Source organism: Erythrolamprus reginae, chromosome 8 (genome assembly GCF_031021105.1).
Source record: "Erythrolamprus reginae isolate rEryReg1 chromosome 8, rEryReg1.hap1, whole genome shotgun sequence".
Classification (NCBI taxonomy): domain Eukaryota; kingdom Metazoa; phylum Chordata; class Lepidosauria; order Squamata; family Dipsadidae; genus Erythrolamprus; species Erythrolamprus reginae.
In genome coordinates this window covers 53763943-53791450 of record NC_091957.1, presented here as the reverse complement: position 1 = coordinate 53791450, position 27508 = coordinate 53763943, and the positions used below count along the sequence as shown (strand labels likewise).

The 27508-nt window shown below is 43.9% G+C and overlaps 1 protein-coding gene across 1 annotated transcript in view; it reads right to left on the bottom strand.

Moving 5' to 3' along the window:
- The window catches only part of NRK (Nik related kinase), a 96403-nt gene that overhangs the window by 14661 nt on the left and 54234 nt on the right, over positions 1-27508 (bottom strand). Inside the window, 13 exon segments of the mRNA XM_070759943.1 lie at positions 5082-5231; positions 5557-5657; positions 6589-6723; positions 9264-9294; positions 9296-9365; positions 9367-9409; positions 12583-12631; positions 12633-12745; positions 13744-13873; positions 14867-15028; positions 19709-19802; positions 23901-24025; positions 26846-26922. Of these exon segments, the coding sequence (XP_070616044.1) occupies positions 5082-5231; positions 5557-5657; positions 6589-6723; positions 9264-9294; positions 9296-9365; positions 9367-9409; positions 12583-12631; positions 12633-12745; positions 13744-13873; positions 14867-15028; positions 19709-19802; positions 23901-24025; positions 26846-26922 (1280 nt within the window).

The following is a 27508-nucleotide window of genomic DNA, read 5'->3' as shown; positions in this document are numbered from 1 at the left end:
GAAAGACAGAGAGGCAGAGAGGGAGAAAGAGAGAGAGACAGATAGAAAGACAGACAGAGAAACAGAGAATCTCAGAGAGAGAGACAGACAGACAGAGAGAAACAAAGAGAGAGAGAGACAGACAGAGAGGCAGAGAGGGAGAGAGAGATTAAAAGAGAGAGAGAGACAGAGATAGAAAGACTGACAGACAGAGAAACAGAGAGAGTCTGAGAGAGAGAGACAGAGACAGAGAGACAGATAGGCAGAGAGGGAGAGAGGGAAAAAGAGAGAGAGAGAGATAGAAAGACAGACAGACAGACAGAGAAACAGAGAGAGTCTGAGAGAGAGAGAAAGAGAGACAGACAAACACAGAGAGAGACAGACAGAGAGGCAGAGAGAGAGAGGGAGAAAGAGAGAGACAGAGATAGAAAGACAGACAGAGAAACAGAGAGAGTCTCAGAGAGAGAGAGAGAGACAGACAGACAGAGAGGCAGAGAGAGACAGAGAGGGAGAAACAGAGATAGAAAGACAGACTTACAGAGAGACAAACAGAGAGTCTCGGAGAGAGAGAGAGAAAGAGACAGAGAGTGAGTGAGTGAGAGTGTCAGAGAGAGAGAGAGAAACAGAGAGACAGACAGACAGAGTTGAGGGATTTTCAGCAGCATCCATATAGTGAACACTTCGCCGTTATAAAAAAAATCAGAAGGTAAAATTAATTCTGCAGACAATCCCATCTCTACAATACAAGAGAAACAAGCTGCTCAAAATCTAATTAACTTGGAATGGATGGATAGACACACACACACACAAATGCACACTGAACAAGCCCAAGACTGCAAAGCACCCAAGCCTACTAAAGGCCTTTGTGCAATTCTTAGGCTTTGAATAACTTCATTGTTATAACTTTAAATGTATAGTAATCATCATACATTAAAATGAAATTTCATTGCATACAGCTCTCAAAGGGTCACCATCTCCAATATATACCACGTAAACATGAAAAAAAAAAGTAGCCGCATACCCACATATAATTATATGACACAGAGAAAGAACATGGTCTAGTTTGGATGTATTAGTAGTAGTAGCTAATTAGCACATGGCGAGAAAAACCAATCTTGCAAGTTTACCAGACGGATGCCCTAGGAAACAAAGCTACAGAACCTAGTAGTCCTGCTAGAAATACTTCAAAAACCTCCTCCCAGAGGGGAGCAACAGACACAGACTGTCGAGTAGGTGTTTGGGGGCTCTAACAATGCTTTTGAGCTCTAAACACATAGTGCTTATAAGCAGCATCCTGAGTAATGGGATGCAAGCTTCCTATAACCTTCTCTACTGTCTTCACCACTCTCTGTAGGGACTTTCTATCTGAGGCATTGCGGCCACCAAACCAACACAGGGATGTAGTTGATTAAAACGCTTCTAATTGCCGAGCAAACCTTGCAAAATCAGGAAAGGCACAATAAACTCCACTTGCTGGACGTACTTGCCCACTTGTGTAGTCTGGGACCTCGGCTGCAACTATCCGTAGCACCAAAATAGGGATCCAGAGCCTGAACGCTATTTTAATGTGCTGCCTCGGGTTGAGCTGCATGAGCAATCGAAGCAGAGAAGCCGAAAGCAAGAAGGCAAAAATAAATAAATATAAAATAAAATAAAAAGAGAGACGGGTTCCGAGTCGATGTGTTCGGTCCGTTGGCTTTCGAAGATGCGGGTTCCAAATGGAGAATTTCAGAAGAGAATTATTCACGTCTCCAATCCTGACAACTGCAGCTCAGGAGGAGGAGGAGAGAGTAACCGTTCTTCAATTTCTACCCTCTTGAGGGAAGGTGTATTTTTAGTGTGTTCCATCTTAACGGTGACAAGCGAGTTGAAATCAGGAGCGAGCAATCTCCTAGGGGAGACCCCCTATTGAGGTCAACCGATGGGGAAAGATTGCTCCTCGCACTGATAATTAAATTGGGAGTTTGCTGCCGAAGCCAATCTTTTTTCTTTTTCTTTTTACAAAATATTATCCCTTTTCATTGGGTTGGTTTACTTTTTATTCAGGACATCCGGTGACCTCTTTAATCTTTGAAATTCGGTCCTAAAATCAACTTATTTTGCATGGGTTTAACGGAAGGATTCAAAATGAATTATGCAGCATAAGCAGTCCTTGGACTTGACAAACAGAATTATAATAATAATAATAATAACAACAACAGAGTTGGAAGGGACCTTGCAGGTCTTCTAGTCCAACCCTCTGCTTAGGCAGGAAACCCTACACTACTTCAGACAGATGGTTATCCAACATCTTCTTAAAAGCTTCCAGTGTTGGAGCCTTCCCAGCGGCCAGTTAGGTCCCACAGAGTGGGTCTTCTTCGGGTCCCGTCAACTAAACAATGCCGCTTGGCGGGACCCAGGGGAAGAACCTTAGAAACATAGAAACATAGAAGTCTGATGGCAGAAAAAGACCTCATGGTCCATCTAGTCTGCCCTTATACTATTTTCTGTATTTTATCTTAGGATGGATATATGTTTATCCCAGGCATGTTTAAATTCAGTTACTGTGGATTTATCTACCACGTCTGCTGGAAGTTTGTTCCAAGGATCTACTACTCTTTCAGTGAAATAATATTTTCTCACGTTGCTTTTGATCTTTCCCCCAACTAACTTCAGATTGTGTCCCCTTGTTCTTGTGTTCACTTTCCTATTAAAAACACTTCCCTCCTGAACCTTATTTAACCCTTTAATCTATTTAAATGTTTCGATCATGTCCCCCCTTTTCCTCCTGTCCTCCAGACTATACAGATTGAGTTCATTAAGTCTTTCCTGATACGTTTTATGCTTAAGACCTTCCACCATTCTTGTAGCCCGTCTTTGGACCCGTTCAATTTTGTCAATATCTTTTTGTAGGTGAGGTCTCCAGAACTGAACACAGTATTCCAAATGTGGTCTCACCAGCATTCTATATAGCGGGATCATAATCTCCCTCTTCCTGCTTGTTATACCTCTAGCTATGCAGCCAAGCATCCTACTTGCTTTCCCTACCGCCTGACTGCACTGTTCACTCATTTTGAGACTGTCAGAAATCATTACCCCTAAATCCTTTTCTTTTGAAGTATTTGCTAACACAGAACTGCCAATACAATACTCAGACTGAGCATTCCTTTTCCCCAGAGGATTCTCTGTGGCGGCCCCGGCCCTCTGGAACCAACTCCCCCCAGAGATTAGAACTGCCCCCACCCTCCTTGCCTTTCGTAAGCTACTTAAAACCCACCTCTGCCGCCAGGCATGGGGGAATTGAGATTTCTTCTCCCCCTAGGCCGTTACAATTGTATGCACGGTATGTCTGTATGTATGTTTGGGTTTTGTATATTAAGGGGTTTTAATTCGCTTTTAGTATTGGATTATTATTGTATACTGTTTATGATTGCTGTTAGCTGCCCCGTGTTTTCGGAGAGGGGCGGCATATAAATCCAATAAAACTTGAAACTTGAAGTATTTAAGAAGATGTTGGATTGAATCCAACTTTTCTGTTTCCAAAGACAGAGTCAGGAGAAACATTCAAAATCGACCCATCTCAACGCGACACCCTTCAGATTTGTTGATGTCCCAGTAAACGCCAAGATCCCTGGAGAATTCTAGGAATTGAAGTCCAGGGGGGATCACGAGCGGGGAAAATTGACATACATACTAGCAATGGCAATGGGGCTTAGACTTATACCTCTCTTCACGGTGCCTTTAGAGCCCTCTGGAAGCGGTTTATAAAGTCAGCCTCTTACCCCCAACAATCTGGGTCCTCATTTTACCCACCTTGGAAAGATGGAAGGATGAGTCAACCTTGAGCTAGGATGGATGAATAGGGAAGGGAAGGCAGGTAGGAAGGCAGGAAGGTAGGAAGGCAGGAAGGAAGGAAGGAAGGAAGGAAGGAAGGAAAGAATTAAGGAAGGAAGGAAGGAAAGAAGGAAGGAAAAAAAGAAGGAAAGAAGGAAAGAAGGAAGGAAGGAAAGAAGGAAGGAAGGAAAGAAGGAAGGAAGGAAGGAAAGAAGGAAAGAAGGAAGGAAGGAAAGAAGGAAGGAAGGAAAGAAGGAAGGAAGGAAGATAGCAATAGCACTTATATACTGCTTTACAGTGCTTTACAGCCTGTCTATGTGATTTAAAGAGTCAGCCTCTTGCCTCCAACAAACTGGGTCCTCATTTTATCCAACCTCGGAAGGATTGAAGGCTAAGTCAACCTTGACCTGGTCAGGATTGAACTCCTGGCAGTGGGCAGAGTTAGCCTGCAATACTGCATTTTAATCACTGTGCTACCAAGATAGATAGATAGATAGATAGATAGATAGATAGATAGATAGGTAGGTAGGTAGGTAGGTAGGTAGGTGTGTGTGTGTGTGTGTGTGTGTGTATATATATATATATATATATATAGATAGATAGATAGATAGATAGATAGACAGACAGATTGAGATAGACAGAGAGCAATAGCACTTAGACCTATGTACCACTTCATAGTGCTTTACAGCCCTCTTGAAGCACTTTACAGAGTCATTATCTTGCCTCCAACAATCTGGGTTCTCATTTTACCCACCTTTGAAGGATGGAAGGCTGAGTCAATCTTGAGCTGGTTATGATCAAACTGCGGACAGTGGGCAGAGTTAGCCTCTTGCCCCCATTTTACCCACTTTGGAAGGATGGAAGGCTGAGTCAACATTGAGCCTGGTGAGATTCGATCTGCTAAACTGCTGGCAGCTGGTGATCAGCAGAAGTAGCCTACAGTATGGCACTCTAACCACTGCACCATCATGGCGCTTCCTCCTCCTCCTCCTCCTCCTCTTCTTCCTCCTCCTCCTCCTCTTCTTCCTCCTCCTCCTCTTCCTCCTCCTCCTCCTCTTCCTCCTCCTCCTCTTCCTCCTCCTCTTCCTCCTTCTCCTCCTCTTCCTCCTTCTCCTCCTCTTCCTCCTTCTCCTCCTCTTCCTCCTCCTCTTCCTCCTCCACCAAGCTGGATAGTTAACAGAAAAAGTGCTACACCACCATCTAGTAGAATCTATATCTAAACTCCCATTGTCTGGAAAATTCACACAGATCTTGTGATCTTTACAAATGTCCCCAAGGGAGATACTTACATGTGTTGGCAAGTATAGGTCATACACCGAGCCGGAGTCCACATCGATGGCATGAAATCCTACAGCTGACCCATAGATAACTTTCAGCCGCTGCCCGTTCTCCACAGTCAAATCAACCAAGAGGGGTTTTTGAGGGAGCGAGTTGAACGACTACAGAAAGACAGATCGACACATTTGGCTTTTTGATTGGGCTACCCATGACCCACAGTAATGAACTTGGGTTTGACAGATTTCCCACAAGCATCAATGTCCACTGGGGGACTCAAACGAGCAAGACGATGTCACATGATCATCAAGCCACTCCCACCTGGTCACATGGCCAGCAAGCCACCCCCACAAAATAAGCCACGCCCACAGGGTGGTAGTAAAAATTATTTTGCAGCCCTTCAACTGCTTCCATCACAAGCCAAATATTCTCAGGATGCCCAATGAAAAAAGGCACTAATTGGGATCGATTTTAAGCTCTGCCGTTTACCTTAAAAGCCATAAATTTGTGATACGGTTTGGGAGCCCAAGCGTAGACTTCCACCGAATTCTTCACGGCAATCACCAGAAACTTGATCCTCTCGTATTTCACTGGAAGGCAATCATTTCTGTTTTAATTGGCCGGGCATAAAAGATCGAGGGGGCATTCTAAATCACTGTTTAAACAGCCAAATGTAACAGGATTTTGATCTACTGTGAACGCAAGGGGGTTTGATCTACGGGCGCCGCAGAGAGTGGAGGGTCACGGAAAAGACCTTGGTCGGTTTATCCCAGGATCCCGGCTCCTAGATCTACTACCAGTTCCCGATTTACATATTCATTCGGGAATAATTCACATGCTGAAACGAACGGAAAGTAATTAAGCCCCGGCAGAATCATTATGTAATGAGTTACACGTTAAAAAACAGAGCATCGGACGATAACATAAATCTTGCTAAGATATTATCTCAATAGCCCCCATCTCGTGCTACAGATTGTGTGCAAATAACTTGTCTCAGCTCACTGTATCTAGCGGCAAGATATATTCAACAGGATTCTGCGTTAAAGCAAACAAGGGTTGCATTAACCTCCAAATCTAGATTGTGCCAATAAATAAACAGATTGGTTTCTGTCATATATTTCTGTCGCGAAATTGCTTCTGTGTTGCTGGGTGGGTTTTTCCCCCCTCTGTATCTATTGTGCCCATAATAGTCTAATCCTGGGGTATCAAATTCAAGGCCCGGGGGCTGGACTCAGCCCTGTTGTTAGTTGTGAAGTTGTATCTGACCCATCGCAATCAGAAAGATCTATGTTAAAGTAATTAATTATTTTTTTGAGCTGAGAGATAAATACTAAAAACCAGATGGCGAAAATAAGAAACGGTGGCAACACTATATAATGATAGGTAAATATATATTTAGATATATAAATATAGATGGATAGCTACCTACCTACTTACCTACCTATCTAGAATAACCCTCATTTTGCCTGACCCTTATTTTAACGGTGTTCAGTGCCCTTCCAGGGAGATGGAGACCCTCACCAACTTTGTAGTGTACACAGCCTTCTAGGTCGCCCACCGAGACCCAGCCTTGCCGTTTTTCCACGTCGGGATCGTTCCGCAAGATCTTATTTCGTAGCCAGGACAGATAATATACCCGTAGCTTATTCTTTTTGCCTGGGTGGATTGGAACAGAAACAGAGAGAAAGAAAGAAAGAAAGAAAGAAAGAAAGAAAGGAGGGAGGGAAGGAAGGAAGGAAGGGAAGAGAGAGAGAGAGAGAGAGGGAGGAAGGGAGGGAAGGCAGGAAGGAAGGAAAGAAAGAAAGAAAGAAAGGAGGGAGGGAGGGACGGACGGAGGGAGGGAAGGAAGGAAAGAAAGAAAGAAGGGAGGAAGGGAAAGAAAGAAAGAAGGAAGGAAAGAAAGAAAGAAAGAAAGAAGGGAGGGAGGGAGGAAGGGACAGAGGGAGGGAGGGAAGCAAGGAAAGAAAGAAAGAAAGAAAGGAGTGAGGGAGGGAGTGAGGGAGGGAAGGAAGGAAAGAAAGAAAGAAAGAAGGGAGGGAGGGAAAGAAAGAAAGAAGGAAGGAAGGAAGGAAGGAAAGAAAAAAGAAAGAAAGAAAGAAAGAAAGAAGGGAGGGAGGGAGGAAGGGACAGAGGGAGGGAGGGAAAGAAAGAAGGAAGGAAGGAAGGAAGGAAAGAAAAAAGAAAGAAAGAAGGGAGGGAGGGAGGGAGGGACAGAGGGAGGGAGAGAAGGAAGGAAGGAAGGAAAGAAAGAAAGAAAAAGAAAGAAAGAAAGAAAGAAAGAAAGAGGAACATTTTAAAATTTACTTCTGCAGACAATTACATCACTGTCACAATTGCGCTAAGCAGGATCATAGAGTCATAGGGTTAGAAGGGACCTTGGAGGTCTTCCTAGTCGTACCCTCTTCTCAAGGCAGAAGTCCTTATACCAGTGATGTGTAGCCTTTTTGCCATCACATGCCAAAAGATGGGGGGGGGGAGCGCATGGGAGTGCATGTATCCACACCCATAATTCAATGTACTCCCTGTGCAGGGGCCCGCAACCTCTCCTGTGCTCCCTCGCTTTTGGCACATGATGGCATGGTGGGAGTGGAAGGCCCGTTTTTCAACCTCTCCAGCCTCCAGAGTCTTTCATGTGCAGTGTCATTTTTTTAAAAAACAAATAACTGCAACCCCCCCCCCTGAAAATAAGACGGCGACACATGTGCAGTGCCAGAAATTCGGCTTCTGCGCATGCTCAGAAGTCCCCATGGCACAGATTTTTTTTTTTGCTGTAGTGTATTTCCATGTGGCTGGATCCACCTAGAGGAGCAATGTCTCGGTTCCTAAGACCACCGGAAATATGGGTATTCTGATGGTCTTAGGTGACCCCTGTGAAAGGGGTCACGACCCACAAGTGGGGAACTGCTGCCTTAGGATAAACATATCTATTTCCTTTAACCATTCATTGTATGGTTTAGTCCTTCAGATCCCTGATCATCTTCAAAATGTCCTATATAGCACTGCACACCACTAGACGAGAATGCTTTTTCCCCAAATGCCCTCACTCTGCTAAACAAATAATTCCCTCAACACCGTCAAACTATTCATTAAGGCTGCATTACTATTACTCTTAGTTTTTCTCATTGTTCCTATCACCCCTCTCCTCCCACATGACTGCAACTTGTTGCTTGTATCCTTAATATTTTTTATTAATATTGATTGCTTCCTGATTGCTTATCTGACCCCTATGATAATCATTAAGTGTTGTACCTCATGATTCTTGACAAATGTATATTTTATTTTATGTACACTGAGAGCATTGGCACCAAAGACAAATTCCTTGTGTGTCCAATCACACTTGGCCAATAAAGAATTCTATTCTATTCTATTCTATCCTATCTATCTATCTATCTATCTATCTATCTATCTATCTATCTATCTATCTATCTATCTATCTATCTACCTACCTACTTTATCTATCTATCTATCTATCTATCTATCTATCTATCTATCTATCTATCTATCTATCTATCTATCTATCTATCTATCTATCTATCTATCTATCATCTATCTATCTATCATCTCTCTCTCTCTCTCTCTCTCATCTCTCTCTCTCTCATCTATCTATCTATCTATCTATCTATCATCTATCTATCTATCATCTCTCTCTCTCTCTCTCATCTCTCTCTCTCTATCATCTATCTATCTATCTATCTATCTATCTATCTATCTATCTATCTATCTATCTATCATCTCTCTCTCTCTCTCTCATCTCTCTCTCTCTCTCTCTATCATCTATCTATCTATCTATCTATCTATCTATCTATCTATCTATCTATCTATCATCTCTCTCTCTCTCTCTCTCTCATCTCTCTCTCTCTCTCTCTCTCTCTCTATCTATCTATCTATCTATCTATCTATCTATCTATCTATCTATCTATCTATCTATTGGATTTACATAGCGCCCCCCTCCGAGGACTCGGGGCAGTTTACAACATATAAAATCAACAGAATACAATAGCTAAATCCAATTAATTAAAACTAAGCAAACAATCTACAATCCCCCATTCTATTCTATTCTATTCTGTTCTATTCTGTTCTATTCTGTTTAAGCAAGAGCTGACTTGTTATAATCCAGTTTATAGTCTAATCCTCCCCCACTCTCTCATTGCTTGGTACTGAATGGTAGGCTAGAAGTTTTTAGAGAGCCAACAAACCTGAGATGGTAATTAGCACATTCAGTCCTTCCCAACACATCCATCTGTTGAAAACGTCTCCTGCTAATCAAGGAGTAAACTCGACCTTGTCCACTCTCCGGTCCAGAAGCACAATCCGTTTTCAGATCCAACCAGTAAATTCACCCCTGTTGACACGCAAAGAACAGAGCACGGGACTTACAAACGGCTCTTTGGAATAAACTGCGGAGATGGTGGAGGCCAAGGAAGCTCCAAGCAAGGGGCTGATAAGAAGACAATCTTTCCACCTCGCACACCGATCGTTACCAGCTTTGCTATGCTGTTCTGTTCATAATTTAAAAAACTTGGCCTGGTCCAAACATACATCAAACGAAACCCAGAGAGCTGTAAACTGGAAATTTACATTTCCTTGGATAATTTTTTTTTCCTGGCGTTTTCATTCATTTATTTTGTTTCTCATTTAAAGACTTAAGTCGAAGCAGAAAGGCAGAAAATAGAGTGACGCCTTTGTGAGTGTCAGAAAGATGAAAAATGAAAGCCCCGTGGAGACCCAACAAAAATGTGTGATGAAACGACTGGGAGTGGAGTCCTGCTTTTGGTATATTGAACTTTGAGTTGGGACCCATGCTGACCATCGGTTGATGCCTCAGTACATTCTAAAACTTAGGGAAGTGGATGTATCTTCAGTGTGACACCTTGGGAGAAGATGCCAAACCTTCTTCACCAATCTCAATGCCTCCACCAACTGGAGAGAGGACCAGGTTTGTTGTGGCCTGTCAGCCTATCTACGTATCTATGTATGTATGTATGTATGTATGTATGTATGTATGTATGTATGTATCTATCTATCTATCTATCTATCTATCTATCTATCTATCTATCTATCTATCTATCTATCTATCTATCTATCTATCTGATTTTTATGCCGCCCTTCTCCTTAGACTCAGGGCGGCTTACAATATGTTACAATAGCACTTTTTAACAGAGCCAGCATATTGCCTCCACAATGGTCCCTCCAGAAGGCTAGAAAGCTTAGAACTACGACGCCTAAAACACGATCTAAGTATTGCCCACAAGATCATATGCTGCAACGTCCTGCCTGTCAATGACTACTTCAGCTTCAACCGCAACAACACAAGAGCATGCAACAAATTCAAACTTAATTTTAATCGCTCCAAGCTTGACTGTAAAAAATATGACTTTAGCAATCGAGTTGCCCGAAGCGTGGAACTCATTACCGGTCTCAGTAGTGTCAACCCCTAACCCCAAACATTTCTCCGTTAGACTATCCACGATTGACCTCTTCCAGGTTCCTAAGAGGTCAGTAAGAGGGGCATACATAAGTGCACTAGTGTGCCTTTCGTCCCCTGTCCAATTGTCCTCTCCTGTATCTCATATCTCATATATCTTTTTCTTCCTTTCATATATCTTCTCCTCTACTTTTATATCTTTTCTTTATATATAATACTTCATGTCTATTCTCTTCCATATGTATTGTGTAATTGGACAAAATAAATAGATAGATAGATAGATAGATAGATAGATAGATAGATAGATAGATAGGAGGAGGCAGTGTGGGGATCAGAATCAACATCAAGGCAACCTGAGAGCTCCGAGGGGGAAGAGGGAATGAAGCTGGCAGAGAGAGAGAGAGAGAGACAGACAGAGGCGGAGCCTGAGCTGTCCATCAGCCGTTAGATGGAGAGTCAACAGCCCCCAGGTCTGAGGTGGCTGATGAAGAAGAGGAAGAACAGCTGAGTCCTGTGCCTGCTGCACGGATACACAGAAGGCAGAGGAGAGGAGAGCAGTGGAAACCTATGGGCTGGTCCTTGGGACGGAAAAGCCACCACTGATAGCGAAGCACCACCCTAGCTCTGGAGATAAAGGGCAGGGGGCGGAGATAAATAGATGTTGTAGACAACTATTTATCATCCAGACAGACAGATTTGTCAGCCTGCTGGGAGAATGAGAGAGAGACAGAAAGACAGAGACAGAGACTGACTATATAGCAACGTCTTGCTGAGGTTCAAGAAAGATATATCTCCGGGACCGCCTTCTGCCACACGAATCCCAGCGACCGATTAGCTCCCACAGAGTTGGCCTTCTCCGGGGTCCCATCGACTAAACAATGTCATCTGCGCGGGTCCCAGGGGAAGAGCCTTCTCCTGTGGTGGCCCCGACTCTCTGGAACCAGCTCCCCACGGATATTAGAACTGACCTCACCCTCCTTGCCTTTCGTAAACTCCTTAAAACCCACCTTTGCCGCCAGGCATCGGGGAATTGAGATATCTCTCCCGGCCTATACAATTTATGCATGGTATGTTTGTATGTATGTCTGCTTAATAATGGGGTTTTTAAAACGTTTTTAAATTATGAGATTTGTCATGAATTGTTTTATTGTTGTTGTGAGCCGCCCCGAGTCTACGGAGAAGGGCGGCACACAAATCTAATAAGTAAGTAAGTAAGTAAGTAAGTAAGTAAGTAAGTAAGTAAGTAAGTTAAGTAAGTAAGTAAATAATAAAGATATAAATACATGAATCATTTTCCTAGTGCAATATCTTCCCCTCTGTTCTTTGGACTCAAGAATAGTTCCCTTGACCGAACATCCATCTCTTCTATCACCCTAGCATTCAATGACTATACCCAGATCCTATAGTAAGCCGTTTATTTTATTTATTTATTAGATTTGTATGCCATGGCTTAGCCATCATTCGTTAAGGACAGCCTGCTACCCGCACGAATCCCAGCGACCGATAAGGTCCCACAGAGTTGCCGTTCTCCGGGTCCCGTCGACTAAAACAATGTCGTTTGGCGGGCCCCAGGGGAAGAGCCTTCTCTGTGGTGGCCCCGGCCCTCTGGAACCAAACTCCCCCCGGAGATTAGAACTGCCCCCACCCTCCTGTCTTTCGTAAATTACTCAAGACCCACCTTTGTCGCCAGGCATGGGGGAGTTAGGATATTCCTTCCCCCTAGGCTATTACAAGTTATGCATGGTATGTTTGTGTGTATGTTTGGTTTTATGATAGGGGTTTTAGTTGTTTTTTTTATGATTGGATTGTACATGTTGTTTTTATTATTGTTGTTAGCCGCCCCGAGTCTACGGAGAGGGGCGGCATACAAATCCAATAAATTATTATTATTATTAAATTATAATGCCTGGATATATCCACAATCAAGCCACGAGTAACCTAACGTACTAAGGCAAAACCAAAGCAGTTTGAGCCGACACAAGTCAACCTGGAGCCCATGTTGAGCTTCACGTCCCAAAATGTGTGTCCTGCAGGCAAAGAATGGACTCTCTGGGCTGCCGTCGGTCTCTGCTTCCAACCAGGTTACTCACCCCAGAGCGCAGAACACAGGATCTCGGAATTGAACTTCTTTTTATATTTGCCGGATTTCGGGGCTGTCACTCTGCGGACGGATATTTGTAGGGTTGACGTTGACCACAGAACCTTTCCTTGTGTTTAGCCGACCTGGGAGGATCGGTTTTCCGCACTGGACCGCTGGAACAAAAGGAGAGGAGAAGAATGACCACTAACTTCTGGGGCTGAATATCTGAAGCATCTACGACATCCATATTCGACTTTTCAATAAGAGTGGGATTGGTGACCATGATAGTGATGACCAGAGGTTCTATGTATAGAACCCGTACATAGAAACATAGAAGATTGACGGCAGAAAAAGACCTCATGGTCCATCCAGTCTGCCTGTGTACTATTTCCTGCATTTTATCTTAGGATGGATGGATGTTTATCCCAGGCATGTTTCAATTCACTTACTGTGGATTTACCAACCCACATCTGCTGGAAGTTTGTTCCAAGCATCTACGACTCTTGCACTCAAATATTTTCTCACACGGCTTCTGATCTTTCCCCCAACTCACCTCATATTGTGCCCCCTTGTCCTTGGGTTCACTTTCCTATTAAAAACACTTCCCTCCTGAACCTTATTTAACCCTTTAACATATTTAAATGTTTTGATCATGTCCCCCCTTTTCCTTCTGTCCTCCAGACTATACAGATTGAGTTCATTAAGTCTTTCCTGATACGTTTTATGCTTAAGACCTTCCACCATTCTTGTAGCCCGTCTTTGGACCCGTTCAATGTTATCAATATCTTTTTGTAAGTGAGGCCTCCAGAATTGAACACAGTATTCCAAATATACAGCGGGATCACAATCTCTCTCTTTCTAGAAGTTGCTCAAAGTTCCAATTTATTAGAGATGCCATGTTGGCATATTTGGGAAAATTTGTAGGTGAGGTCTCCAGAACTGGACACATTATTCCAAATGGGGTCTCACCAGCGTTCTATATACAGCGGGATCACAATCTCCCTCTTCCTGCTTGTGATACCTCTAGCTATGCAGCCAAGCATTCTACTCGCTTTCCCTACCACCATTCCCAAACATTCTACCACTAAGCTTTGACTTTATCCCAGATGCCAGGAATTTATAGTTCCACCCATTTAATAAAAGAGGCAAGGATGACCTTGTCTATACTTACGGGAACCACCGTTGGGTCCAGTCGGACTGGAAGAAGGCGAGATTTGGAGAAGTCTAGGATCAATGAAGGATGTAAAAGAGGATGTGGAGGAAGAACTGTTTTTGGAAGGGGTGCTGTCGGGGTTCAGTGCCTGGTGTAAAAATAAGAGCCGAAAATAAATTAAGCATATACCTCTGGTTCTTTGGTGCAAATTTCCAAGAGCTGTAGCTGATGGCAGGATATGATGAAGCGATCAGTCAACCTTGTGAGATCTCACGTACTTTGTGTTTGATTCCTTGGGGTTTCAGCCCTGAAATGGAACTGCTGGTTATTGCTGGTAGGTGAGAACTCAGCAACTGGAGTCAATCCAGCCAGGTTCCTTCAAAACCCAATGGGATGATGTGTGAGAGAGAGACATGAGCATGAACAACTGTGAGAGGGACTTTGGAGTCCTAGTGGACAACCATTTAAATAGGAGCCAGCCATGTGCAGCAGCTGCCAAAAAAGCCAACACAGTTCTAGGCTGCATTAACAGAAGGATCGCTGGCGGGACCCAGGGGAAGAGCCTTCTCTGTGGCGGCCCCGGCCCTCTCGAACCAACTCCCCCCAGAGATTAGAATTGCCCCCACCCTCCTTGCCTTTTGTAAGCTACTTAAAACCCACCTCTGCCATCAGGCATGGGGGAATTGAGATCCTCTTTCCCCCTAGGCCTTTACAATTCTATGCATGGTATGTATGTATGTATGTCTGGTTTTTATATTAATGGGTTTTTTAATCGTTTTTAGTATTAGATTACTATTGTACACTGCTTTATTGTTGCTCTTAGCCACTCTGAGTTTCCGGAGAGGGGCGGCATACAAATCAATCAATCAATCAATCAATCAATCAATCAATCAATCAATCAATACTCAAAGCAAAATATCTCCTTCAGCTTCTCATGGATGGACTCTCTCATCACTTCTTAGGGCCCATCGTTGCAGAACTGTGCAACTATTAGACAACTGGACACTCGTGTCCCTTCTACTTCTGCCCGTACACACAGCACGTGGTGATCCCCAGAACCAGAAGTTCATCCTTCCCCATTTAAAAATAAAAACCCAGACTTTTAAAGTTTAACATTGGTTACTGGTTTAAGAGCTTTGACCTGATTAGCAGGAGGATTGTTCTGAAGTTCCTGAGCAGAGGTTTTCATCTGGTTTGCCGAAATGTGACTCTGTTGCAGGAGGTCGGGCAGCAAGTAATTCTGATTGTTCATGCTCCACAGTTCTTCAGCAGCACCACAGCCATGTTTCCCCGCAGCCTTATCCTGCACCAAAGAGCAAATTGAACATCTAAGTTGCAACCTTAAGGGAATGTCTTCTGCAGCATGAATCCCAATAACCGGTCAGGTCCCACAGAGTTGGCCTTCTCTGGGTCCCGTCAGCTAGACAATGTTGCCTAGGGGCCTAGGGGAAGAACCTTCTCTGTGGGGACCCCACCCGGCCCTCTGGAACGAACTCCCCGCCGGAGATTCATACTGCCCCACCCTGCCTGCCCTCTGTAAGAACCTAAAGACTCATCGCTGCCAGCAGGCTTGTGAGTCATTAAGAACTTCCTTCACTACCCAAAATCACTTACAATATGTAAAATAAGTTCATTTTACCACTTATCATAAAGTCCATATTTAAATGTCCCTGTTGCAGTTGGGTGATGGATTCATTCCCTTTTACCTACACACTAAAAAACATTTTTTCCTAATTTGGTGTAATTTACCAAGTTTGGGAAGGCCTCCCTTAAAGTCTGGAGTGAGTTGTAAGAAAGTAACTTCCTCTCCTCCTCCTCCTCCTCCTCCTCCTCCTCCCCCTCCTCCTCTTCTTCTTCCTCCTTCCTCTCCTCCTCCTACTTCTTTTTCTTTTTCCTCCTCTTCTTTTCTTCCTCTTCTTTTCCTTCTCCTTCTCTTTCTTCTTCTTCTTCCTCTTCTTCCTTTCTTCTCCTCCTCCTCCTCTTCCTCCTTCTCCTTCCCTTTCCCCTTCTCTTACACCTCCTCCTACACTTCTCCTTCTCCTTCTTTGACCTAAGAAGAAATTTCCCATCAGTGAGAACAATTAATCAATGGAACCGCTTGGTCCCTGGAGTTATCTGTGCTGCATCGTTGGAGGTCTTCGGGAAAAGATTACACAACCATTTGGCCAGGATGAAATGCAGTCTTCTGCCTTCAACAGGTAGGGTTGGACTAGAAGACCTCCAAGGTCTCTTCCAATTCTCAGATTCTTTGGTTCTAAAGAGAAGTCTTCCTTGGCAAATTTTCAGAAAGCAGCAAGAGCTACGGCCCACTTATTCTTCCCAAAATCTTTGTCAATGATTTTTTTTTTTTTAAAGTCCATTCTGGCTTTCTCCTTGTTGTGGTTCAGCCTGAGGCTGCTCAGGGACCGGCTGTGTCTCTGCTGGCTCCATGCCCGGAGGAGGATGACAGCGAAGAGGAGGGGGCTGAACAGTCGGATGGGGGGGGGAGAGGAAAATCAGGAATGGGACGAAGGAGAACAGCATGAGAGCTCCGGGGGAGGGGGGGCTCTCCCCAGCCAGTAGTTTGGAGTCATTAGGTGATGAAGCTCAAGCCGTCATTGACATGCGACAGAGACGGTCAGATCAAAGAAAGGAGCAATTAAAGAAGTATTACCAGCACTGAATTAGGAACAGCTGGGCTTGGGTGTGGTCCTCCTTAGCAGGGTTTAAAAGGCAGGCAAGCCCTTGAAGCCATGTGGAGTGTTATCAGTTTGAAGGTGCGTTATCCTGTCTTGTTTCTCGGAGTCTCTGTTCCTGGCTTGTGGCCCAGCAGCTTTGGAAGACCCGTGGGAGGTGTAGGCCTGCTATCTACAGCCTCGGCTTGGCAGCAAGAATTCTGTATTGCTGCATGGACTTTTGCCTTCGTGGATGTATCTGAAGATACAGCGTTTTCCTGTTTGTAAGGACATTTTCTGTTACCTGTGTTTTTCTTGAATTTTATAAAACTGCCTTTGCCTTTTACCAGTGTGTCTGGCTTCTCTTTTTGGGTTGGTATTGGCTTCTGGAGTGACCCAGACAGAACACTCCTGCAGTAGAAATAAACCTTCTTCCCATTGTACTGATGGGTCGCCTTGAATGACAGGAGAAACGGATCTTGAGATAGCTTTGCTTTGATTGGAATGTGTAAACAATACATTTTTCCCGCAAAACGCGCTGGATTGCCTTTTGTTAGTACGGAGCTGTTCTTCGGATCGAAGTAGGCTTGCCGAATTAACCCACAAACAACCTGGCTCCAGGCCCGATGGTGGCTTGGAAAAATCTTTGAATCCTTTTCAGCTGGATAATCCCACGAAAGCTCCAGTTTTGAAAAATCTGGCCATTGCGGAAAGGTTGCGGAGCCAAGAGGATGCAACTGCAGATAATGTAATTCTGCTTCCTCTTTCGTCTCCAAGCACATCTGAAGCCAGAAGTCCAAAAAAAATAAAAAGATGGTTTATTGCTGGCATAGAACAGGAAAACTGTCTGCCACGGACTTTGCTGGCTGGGATGAAGCTCAGCAGATGTCAGCAGGTCAACCACGAATCCAGAGGTGACACAAAGTTTTTAAAAAGCCAAATCACTCACTAGGAGAATATGGAAGCATGGAGAAGCACCACTAGAGCTCCATTTATGAGCAAATTTGACATCCTCAAGGTTTGTTGTTACACGAGAAAGTTCTGTTAATAAGTGAATCGCTGGTGGCGTGGTGGCCTAGAGGTGGAGCTCTAGGAGGTTGTGAGTTTGATCCTAGGTGTTGTACATACTCCTGATCAGTGGGAGGATGATGAAGATATTGAGGACTCGGATTCAGATAGTGTTTATGAATTAGTGGGGCCCCCGGGGTTACAGGTAGTAGAACAGGTGGGAGGCCAGCCACAGGATAGGGCTATAGAAACATAGAAACATAGAAGACTGACGGCAGAAAAAGACCTCATGGTCCATCTAGTCTGCCCTTATACTATTTCCTGTATTTTAATCTTACAATGGATATATGTTTATCCCAGGCATGTTTAAATTCAGTTACTGTGGATTTACCAACCACATCTGCTGGAAGTTTATTCCAAGGATCTACTACTCTTTCAGTGAAATAATATTTTCTCACGTTGCTTTTGATCTTTCCCCCAACTAACTTCAGATTGTGTCCCCTTGTTCTTGTGTTCACTTTCCTATTAAAAACACTTCCCTCCTGGACCTTATTTAACCCTTTAACATATTTAAATGTTTCGATCATGTCCCCCCTTTTCCTTCTGTCCTCCAGACTATACAGATGGAGTTCATGAAGTCTTTCCTGATACGTTTTATGCTTAAGACCTTCCACCATTCTTGTATGACTTCAGGATGTAGCGGGGGAGAATCAGACGCTCACTGGGTTAACCCTAAATTCAGAAGGGTCCAAAAACGTAGAGAACAGAGGTCTGGAAGAAGATATTAAGGAGAAGAATGGGTTAAATACTGCAGTGATGTATTTGGCACGTCAGGGGGTCAGTGGAGAAGAAGGGTGGAGTTTCAACGTTGTGGAAGGGAAAATGGATGTGTTTTTTGCACCGTTAAAGTAAGCAAAAGGATTCTGTATTGTGAACCGTCAGTTCTGTTGTTTTTTAAAGTCATGCTGTTAGGAAAATAAATCTTGTGAAGTGGAGCAGGAGGAGGAATGTGAGAAATAAGGAATGTGAGAGATAAGGACCGAGTGCCTGTATGGAATGTGTTGAATTACAGGAGAGCAGAGAAATAAACAGAGTTGCTTTATTCATGAAATGATGCATTTAATAAGAGTTATTTGTAATTGCTAAATTTCTACCAGAAACCAGGACACTAGGTAGAGGCAGAATATTTCTCTCTCTGGGCATAATGAGAGTAACGTATTTTTCAGAGTATAAGACTCACCTTTTTCCTCCTTAAGAGAGGCTGAAAATTCAGGTGCATCTTATACTCTGAGTGTAGCTTTTTTTGGAGCTTTTCCCCCCTAGTCCTAACTAGGTGCTAACAAGCTTCCCAGCTCTTACTGTGCAGGTTCTTTCATTGTTACTCTCTGCAAAGAATGTTTCCAAGCCAAAAGTCTTTGCACTGTTTTTTTTTCATTAACTTGCTCCAAATAAGTTTCTTTCCAGCTCTGATCAGGTGCTAATAATGTTCCCAGCTCTATTCTATTCTATTCTATTCTATTCTACTCCATTCCATTCCATTGTTCTATTCTATTCTATTCCATTCCATTCCATTCCATTCCATTGTTCTATTCTATTCCATTCCATTCCATTCCATCCTCTCAAATACCAGGAAAGGGAATTTTACAACACAGGGTAATTTTTACAAGCAAAGTGTGAGCACACACTTGAAAAAAAGGAGGTGAAGCTAAGTTACAAACTGGGCAGAAGGAAACACGACTTAGAAAACATAGAAACATAGAAGACTGACGGCAGAAAAAGACCTCATGGTCCATCTAGTCTGCCCTTATACTATTTCCTGTATTTTATCTTACAATGGATATATGTTTATCCAGGGCATGTTTAAACTCAGTTACTGTGGATTTACCAACCACAGCTGCTGGAAGTTTGTTCCAAGGATCTACTACTCTTTCAGTCAAATAATATTTTCTCATGTTGCCTTTGATCATTCCCCCAACTAACTTCAGATTGTGTCCCCTTGTTCTTGTGTTCACTTTCCTATTAAAAACACTTCCCTCCTGAACCTTATTTAACCCTTTAACATATTTAAATGTTTCGATCATGTCCCCCCTTTTCCTTCTGTCCTCTAAGTTTGTATTATTACTATTATTATCATTATCATTATTATTAATTATTATTGTTGTTATTGTTATTATTATTATTATTAATAATAATTGTTATTGTTATTATTGTTGTTGTTGTTATTTTATTCAAAAAACCCAGTAATACATCATCATCATCACCACCATCATTATTTTGGACCTATCCATTGGAGTCCTCTCCCAACCTTTGCAGAGAATTACCTGGTGAACAGCTACAACGCAAGGAGAATTCAGTTCGATCCCGTCAGCAACTCCTGCCCTTGGGAATCCGGTCAATCCATTGCTGAGCGGTTGCCTAGGAACAAATTCCAATTAGTGCAGGAGAAGGAGAGCAAAATAAATGCATTTTTTTAAAAAAAGACCCTCCAAGAACGACTCCAAAGGAAAGCCCCCCCTCCACCGCCACACACACATAAAAAATAAAAACACGAAAAAACAGCGGCATCCAAGAACCAAACCAATCAATGTCCCAAAGGTGCTTTTTTCCCCCCAGGAGGCAACTGGACTTCCTTGTTTTTTATTTGAAGATGTTTCGCTTCTCATCTAAGAAGCTTCTTCCTCTCTGGCAGGAATGGTGGAGAATGGAAGGGTTGTATATCCCTTGCAGGCATTTGGGGACGCTACAGTGGTCAATAAATGTGGAAAACCGAACCTAAATCACTTTGTTTCATGCCGCTGTCACTCCGAATGGTCACTGAGTGAACTATATTTAGTCCACTCCAGTTAATAATCCCATTAATCCAATTAGGATGGATCTATGTTTATCCCAGGCATGTTTAAATTCAGTTCCTGTGGATTGACCAACCACATCTGCTGGAAGTTTGCTCCAAGCATCTACTCCTCTTTCAGTCAAATAATATTTTCTCACATTGCTTCTGATCTTTCCTCCAACTAACCTCAGATTGTGCCCCCTTGTCCTTGTGTTCACTTTCCTATTAAAAACACTTCTCCCCTGAACCTTATTTAATCCTTTAACATATTTAAATGTTTTGATCATGTCCCCCCTTTCCCTTCTGTCCTCCAGACTATACAGATGGAGTTAATGAAGTCTTTCCTGATAAGTTATATGCTTAAGACCTTCCAACATTTTTGTAGCCCGTCTTTGGACCCGTTCAATTTTATCCATATTTTTTCGTAGGTGAGGTCTCCAGGTCAGCGGTTCAAATCTCATCACCGGCTCAAGGTTGACTCAGCCTTCCATCCTTCCGAGGTGGGTCAAATGAGGACCCGGATTGTGGGGGCAATATACTAGCTCTGTTAAAAAGTGCTATTGACGCCCTGAGTCTAAGGAGAAGGGTGGCATAAAAATTGAATAAACAAATAAACTAAATTCTGTTTATTTATTCCTTCTGCCGCACGAATCCCAGCGACCGGTTAGGTCTCACAGAGTTGGCCTTCACTGGGGCCCGTCGACTAAGCAATGTCGTTTGGCGGGACCCAGGAGAAGAGCCTTCTCTGTGGCGGCCCCGGCCCTCTGGAACCAGCTCCCCCCAGATATCAGAGTTGCCCCCACCCTCCTTGCCTTTCACAAACCCACCTCTGTCGTCAGGCATAGGGGAATTGAAATATTCCCTTCCCCTAGGCTTATAAAATTTATACATGGTATGCTTGTATGTATGAGTGGTTCTTTAAATTGGGGTTTTTTAGATTGTTTTTAATATTAGATTTGTTTACATTGTCTTTTTATATTGTTGTTAGCCGCCCCGAGTCTTCGGAGAGGGGCGGCATACAAATTTAATAGAATAGAATAGAATAGAATAGAATTTTTTTTTTATTGGCCAAGTGTGGTTGGACACACAAGGAATTTGTCTTGGTGCATATGCTCTCAGCATACATAAAATAAAATATACATTTGTCAAGAATCATGTGGTACGACACTTAATGATAGTCATAGGGGTCAAATAAGCAATGAAGAAGCAATATTAATAAAAATCTTAGGATATAAGCAACCAGTTACAGTCATACAGTCAACATGGGAGGAAATGGGTGAAAGGAATGATGAGAAAAACTAGTAGAATAGAAGTGAAGATTTAATAAAAAGTCTGAAAGTGTTGAGGGAATTATTGGTTTAGTAGAGTGATAAATACAAATACAAATAATACAAATAAACTGAACACAGTGTCCAATCACACTTGGCCAATAAAACATTCTAATTTATTCTATTTAAATTTGGAAGTTTCCCCCCCGAAAACCTGGCACAACTCGGTTCTCCTATCTCTTTCTGATCACACGGGGCATCCTCTCCTCCGAGCCATGTGCCAACGGGCAGATTGAAAAGGGTTGCACGATCACCTTTAAAAGAGCGCATTCATCGGCATTCAGTGCGCGGAGGCAGCTATTGAAAAAAAATAACCAGGGAAAGGTCACCGCCGACAGCTGGGCTCATTGTAGGGAAGCCCAGCCATTGAAAGAGGCATCAAAGTACGTGCTGCTTGGAATTCAGGAACCCTCCGCTCGGAATTAAAATGTGTAATATTCATCGTATCTAATCTTGGGCTGGTGCCATCCTGGCTTATGTATGAAACCTGCTCTCTGGGTCTGTGATACGATGGGGGGGGGGGTGTCAAGGGTCACTTGACCGTCTCTTGGATAGAGAGCATCTGGAGATCATCCCCTTCTCCTTGGAGCCGAAGTTATTTTGAATGTTTGGGTTTTTTAATTAAGCAGGCATTCAGAAATTAATAAAAAAACGTGCCCAGCAAAACAGCGTTCTAGCGTCTGCTGGTATTTCCATGATGGTATACGAGGGTTGCCCGGAAAGTAATGCACCATTCCCACCCCCACCCCCTCAGCCTACAGTAACAGTATGAATGCAAAACTTTAGATATACGTTATTTGAATGGTCAGGAGTGCATGTGTAAATTTTGTGTTTCTTCAGACATATTTATTTACTTACTTACTTACTTACTTACTTACTTATTTACTTACTTACTTACTTATTAGATTTGTATTCCGCCCCTCTCCATAGACTCGGGGCGGCTCACAACATATAATAAAACAATTCACAACAAATCTAATAAATTTAAAAAATTTAAAAACCCCATTATTAAACCAGACATACACACAGACATACCATACATAAATTGTATAGGCCTGGGGGAGGGGGGAATGCCTCAATTCCCCCATGCCTGATGGCAGAGGTGAGTTTTAAGGAGTTTACGGAAGGCAAGGAGGGTGAGGGCAGTTCTAATCTCCAGGGGGAGCTGGTTCCAGAGAGTCGGGGCCGCCACAGAGAAGGCTCTTCCCCTGGGACACGCCAGACGACATTATTTAGTCGACGGGACCCGGAGAAGGCCAACTCTGTGGGACCTAATCGGTCGCTGGGATTCGTGCGGCAGAAGGCGGTCCCGGAGATATTCTGGTCCGATGCCATGAAGGGCTTTATAGGTCATAACCAACACTTATATAGCGTAGCAATATAGCGTAGCTGCAGCAGTGTTTTGGAATAGCGTCTGTAAGTGATGTACGTTACAAGCAGCATGTCGTCATTGAATTTCTCACTGCGGAGAAAGAAACTGTTGGGAACATTCACCAACGTTTGTGTACAGTTTATGGAGAATCTGCAGTTGACAGAAGTACGGTTAGTCGCGGAAGACATTTTGAGGATGACCAAGTGGTGATTCGCACAGTGCAGAAATGGCTTCGTGACCAGAACAAGGAGTGGTACCAACAGGGCATCCACGCCCTTGTGTCTCGCTGGAGGAAGGACATAGAGTGGGATGGAGATTGCGTGGAAAAATAGGGAGTGTGGAAGAAACATCATTCTTCCCAACTCTTACCTTGCAGGCTCTTTCATTGTTTCTCTCTGCGAAGAATGTTTTCCAAACCCTAAGTCTTTGCAGGGTTTTTTCCATTGCTCTATTTTGCTCCGAATAAGTTTCTTTCCAGCCCTAACCAGGTGCAAACGATGTTCCCAGCTCTTACCAGCTTGCAAGCTCTTTCATTGTTACTCTCTGTGAAGAATGTTTTCCAAGCCCTATGTCTTTGCAGGGTTTTTTCCATTGCTCTACTTGCTCCGAATGTTTCTTTCCAGGTGCTAATTCTGTTCCCAGTTCTTACTGGCTTGCAAGCTCTTTCATTGTTACTCTCTCCAAATAATGTTTTTTAAAGCCCTAACCAGGAGCTAAAATAATGTGCTGAAGCTGACCAGACTAAGGATGCTAGCCACAGGAATGTCTGGTAAGCAGATTCTTTTCCCTATTTTTCTCCCCAAAAATTGAGGTGCGTCTTATACTGTGGTGCGTCTTATTCTCCAAAAAATACGGTAATTGCTGACATGCAATAACTAAGATATACCTTCCCTGGGTCACCAGAATTAAACTAGACTACTTGAATTCTATCAACTTGGAAGTTAGTCATTGGTGGTTGGAGGCTGAAGATTGTGAGAGCCAACCTTATGTGTCCGTCACCCTCATCATCCTCGTCGCTGCTGCAGAGTTCGTCGCTGGAAGAGGAATATTCTAGAGACTTCCGGAGCAGATGACCGCCAACTTTCTCCTTGTTCCACAAAGCTGGACTCTAAGAACGAGAAGAATGTGGTTTCTAGCTTCAGCACGTACAAGGCTGTGACACACAACGCAGTTCTTGATCTAAGCCTCCTTTTAATACGTACCCTTGTTGTGAAAATTGATATATAGCAGAAAAATAAAATAAAATATTGCCACGTCGCCAAGAACAAGTTGTTTGGTCTGACCCTGAAAAGATTAGGAATTGTGATAACCTCAAACAAGTCTTTACTTTTACCATCCTTCTGTCTCTGCTTAGCCTCTCCTTTAATCGTGATTTAGTAGAAGTATTTCCGTCTTGGCCTTCAGGGTAAAAGATCCTCTCCGAATAGAATGCAGGCCACCATAAATAAAAATACAATAAATATCTGACAACAAATACAGCCCTTGCTGGGGAAGACCCATTTTTAAGGAAACCGGTAGTCCTTGAGTTACAACTCTAATTGAGTTCACAAATTGAGTTGTAAGTCTTGATAATCATAAAGGGCCTTCCATTAATGCAGTGCCAGTAAAGCAAACACCACAGTCATTAAATGAACCCTTTGCTCCTCCGTCGTTACGGTCCGTTATAACTTCAAATGGTCAGTAAGCTAACAGTCCTAAGTCAAGGACAAGGCCCACGGAGACTTCTTCCCACCTTTTCCGGCCCTGTTTCTTCCCAGGAGATTCATAGAGAGACCCCACCGAGGCTTCTTCCTGCCTTTCCCGGCTCTGTTTCCTCCCAGGAGATTCTTAGAGAGGCCCCACGGAGGCTTCTCCCTGCCTTTTCTGGCTCTGTTTCCTCCCAGGAGATTCCTAGAGAGGCCCCACGGAGGCTTCTTCCTGCCTTTTCCGGCTCTGTTTCCTCCCAGGAGATTCCTAGAGAGGCCCCACGGAGGCTTCTCCCTGCCTTTTCTGGCTCTGTTTCCTCCCAGGAGATTCCTAGAGAGACCCCACCGAGGCTTCTTCCTGCCTTTTCCGGCTCTGTTTCCTCCCAGGAGATTCCTAGAGAGGCCCCACGGAGGCTTCTCCCTGCCTTTTCTGGCTCTGTTTCCTCCCAGGAGATTCCTAGAGAGGCCCCACGGAGGCTTCTCCCTGCCTTTTCTGGCTCTGTTTCCTCCCAGGAGATTCCTAGAGAGGCCCCATGGAGGCTTCTCCCTGCCTTTCCCAGTTAGTTTCGGAAGCTCGGGTTTGTAAGTGGAAAATGGTTCTTGAGAAGAGGCAAAAAAATCTTGAACACCCGGTTCTTATTTAGAAAGGTTCGTAAGTAGAGGCTTTCTTAAGTAGAGGTACCACTGTATGCATTTTCTATCATGCATTATGCATTATGCATTTTCTATTGTGGGAAAAAGGGAGAGGGGGGATAGTATGAGGTTCTTCGTAGTAAGATACATACAGTGGTACCTCAAGATATGAACCCCTCGTCTTACGAACAACTCGTGATACGAACCCGGGGTTCAGAAAAATTTTGCCTCTTCTTACGAACTTTTTCCGAGTTACGAACCGGCGTTCAGAGACTGCTGGGAAGCCGCGCGGCTGTTTTAAAAGGTGACAGCCGGGCGGCGGGGCTTCCCAGAAGCCTCCCGAACGCCGGTTCGTAACTCGAACAAAGTTCGTAAGAAGAGGCTGGGAGGTTGCTGGGAAGCCCCCCAGGCTGGCTGCGACCTTTTAAAACACCCGGGCCGCTTCCCAGCTGTCTCCCGAAGCCGAACGCGGAAGTTCGGCTTTAGCGTTCGGCTTCAGGAGACAGCTGCGAAGCGGTGCGGGTGTTTTAAAAGGTCGCAGCCGGCCTGGGGGCTTGCCAGCACCCCCCTGAACCCCGAACCCGGGTTCGGGAGGGTGCTGGGAAGCCCCCCAGGCCGGCTGTCACCTTTTAAAACAGCCGTGCGGCTTCCCAGCAGTCGCAAAAAGCCGTTTTTTTGCGGGGGGTTTTTTGGTTGCACGGATTAATTGACTTTACATTGTTTCCTATGGGAAACAATGTTTCGTCTTACGAACCTTTCGTCTTACGAACCTCCTCCTTGCACCAATTAAGTTCGTATCATGAGGTATTACTGTACAGTGATCCCCCGGGTTCCGCAATCCCGATCATTGCGAAAGGCTATATAGCGATTTTTCAACCCGGAAGTAAAAACACCATCTGCGCATGCGCGCCGTTTTTTCTATGGCCACGCATGCGTAGATGGCGCCGGGCAGATCAGCTGCTGGGCGGCTTCCCTGGGTCTTCCCCCTCTTGCTGGCGGGAGGGCGAGCGGCGGGCATCAGCGAGGAGTTTGCGTGGGCGGCAGGGAAACCCCAGCGCCGCTTCCCAGCTGAGTCCTGAAGCCAAACGCGGAAGTTCGCTTCAGGACTCAGCTGGGAAGCGGCGCGAGCGAACGGCGTGGGCGGGCGAAGGGCGGGCGTGCGGGCAGGCAGGCGGCGGACAAGCGGCGGGCGGACAAGCGGCGGGCGCGGCAGCAGCGAGGAGTTTGCGTGGGCGGCGGGGAAACCCCAATCTTCGGCTCCTCGCTGCTGCGGCGGAAGTAAAAACACCATCTGCGCATGCGCAGATGGTGTTTTTACTTCCGCACCGCTACTTCGCGAAAAACCGATCATTGCGAGGGGTCCTGGAATGGAACTGTTAAATTGGAGACCGTGTTTCTCGGTTATTACAGGAACCCTCGCGATAATCGGGCGACCACTGTATTTTTAAAGACATCTATTAGGGGTGAGAGTAAAACCCATAAAAAGGAGGGTGGAAAAGGAACGTTAATGAATCTAAAAGAACAAGAGGACCAAAATTAACCTTGAGACCCAGAAGAGAACAATATTGTAGCAAAAACCATAGAAGAATTGGATAAAAAAATGCACTTACTGAAATTTGGCTTGAACGAGATGCATTTTCAGGTTTCATAAAGGGCTGGAGAGGTCTGTTGTCTACTCTGGAGGACTCTGGAAGTTGTAAAGAGAAATATTTACTGATGCATGCATATTATTTAATCATTTAAATAAGAGCACTGCCTCTTAAGATGTCTATAGATTGCCCCAGGGAACTGCTTGCCAAAAAAATTGTCCAAAGCAATACAATTCAACTGTTCTTCACTTCCAAACAGATGCATTTTGTGTCTCACATTTTTGTTGTACTTCAACTGGTAAAAACACAAAGAAACTTCAGTGGGTTCTTTCATCCCAAATGATTGTGTTTTATAAAACAGATGTGAGATTATTTTTTTCCCCCCTCGCTATTTTACAACACCTCTATGCTGCTTCAAGGACATTTTAGAGTGGAAACCTAGGAAAGTTTTAAAAGAACTGTATACATTTAACTTAGCTAAGATAAGCTAAAAACAGTGGTTTTGAACCTGGGCTCCATCAACAATTTAAGAAGTCCCCTGAACTTTGATAAAGGAAAAAATATTTTTTCATTAACCTCCAATCGAAATTCAGTTTTTCATTAGGCAAAAGAGTAATTTTATGGCTTCTACACTCCAAAAGCATTTATAACTAAAATTAATTTCACATTCTAAAATTATTATAC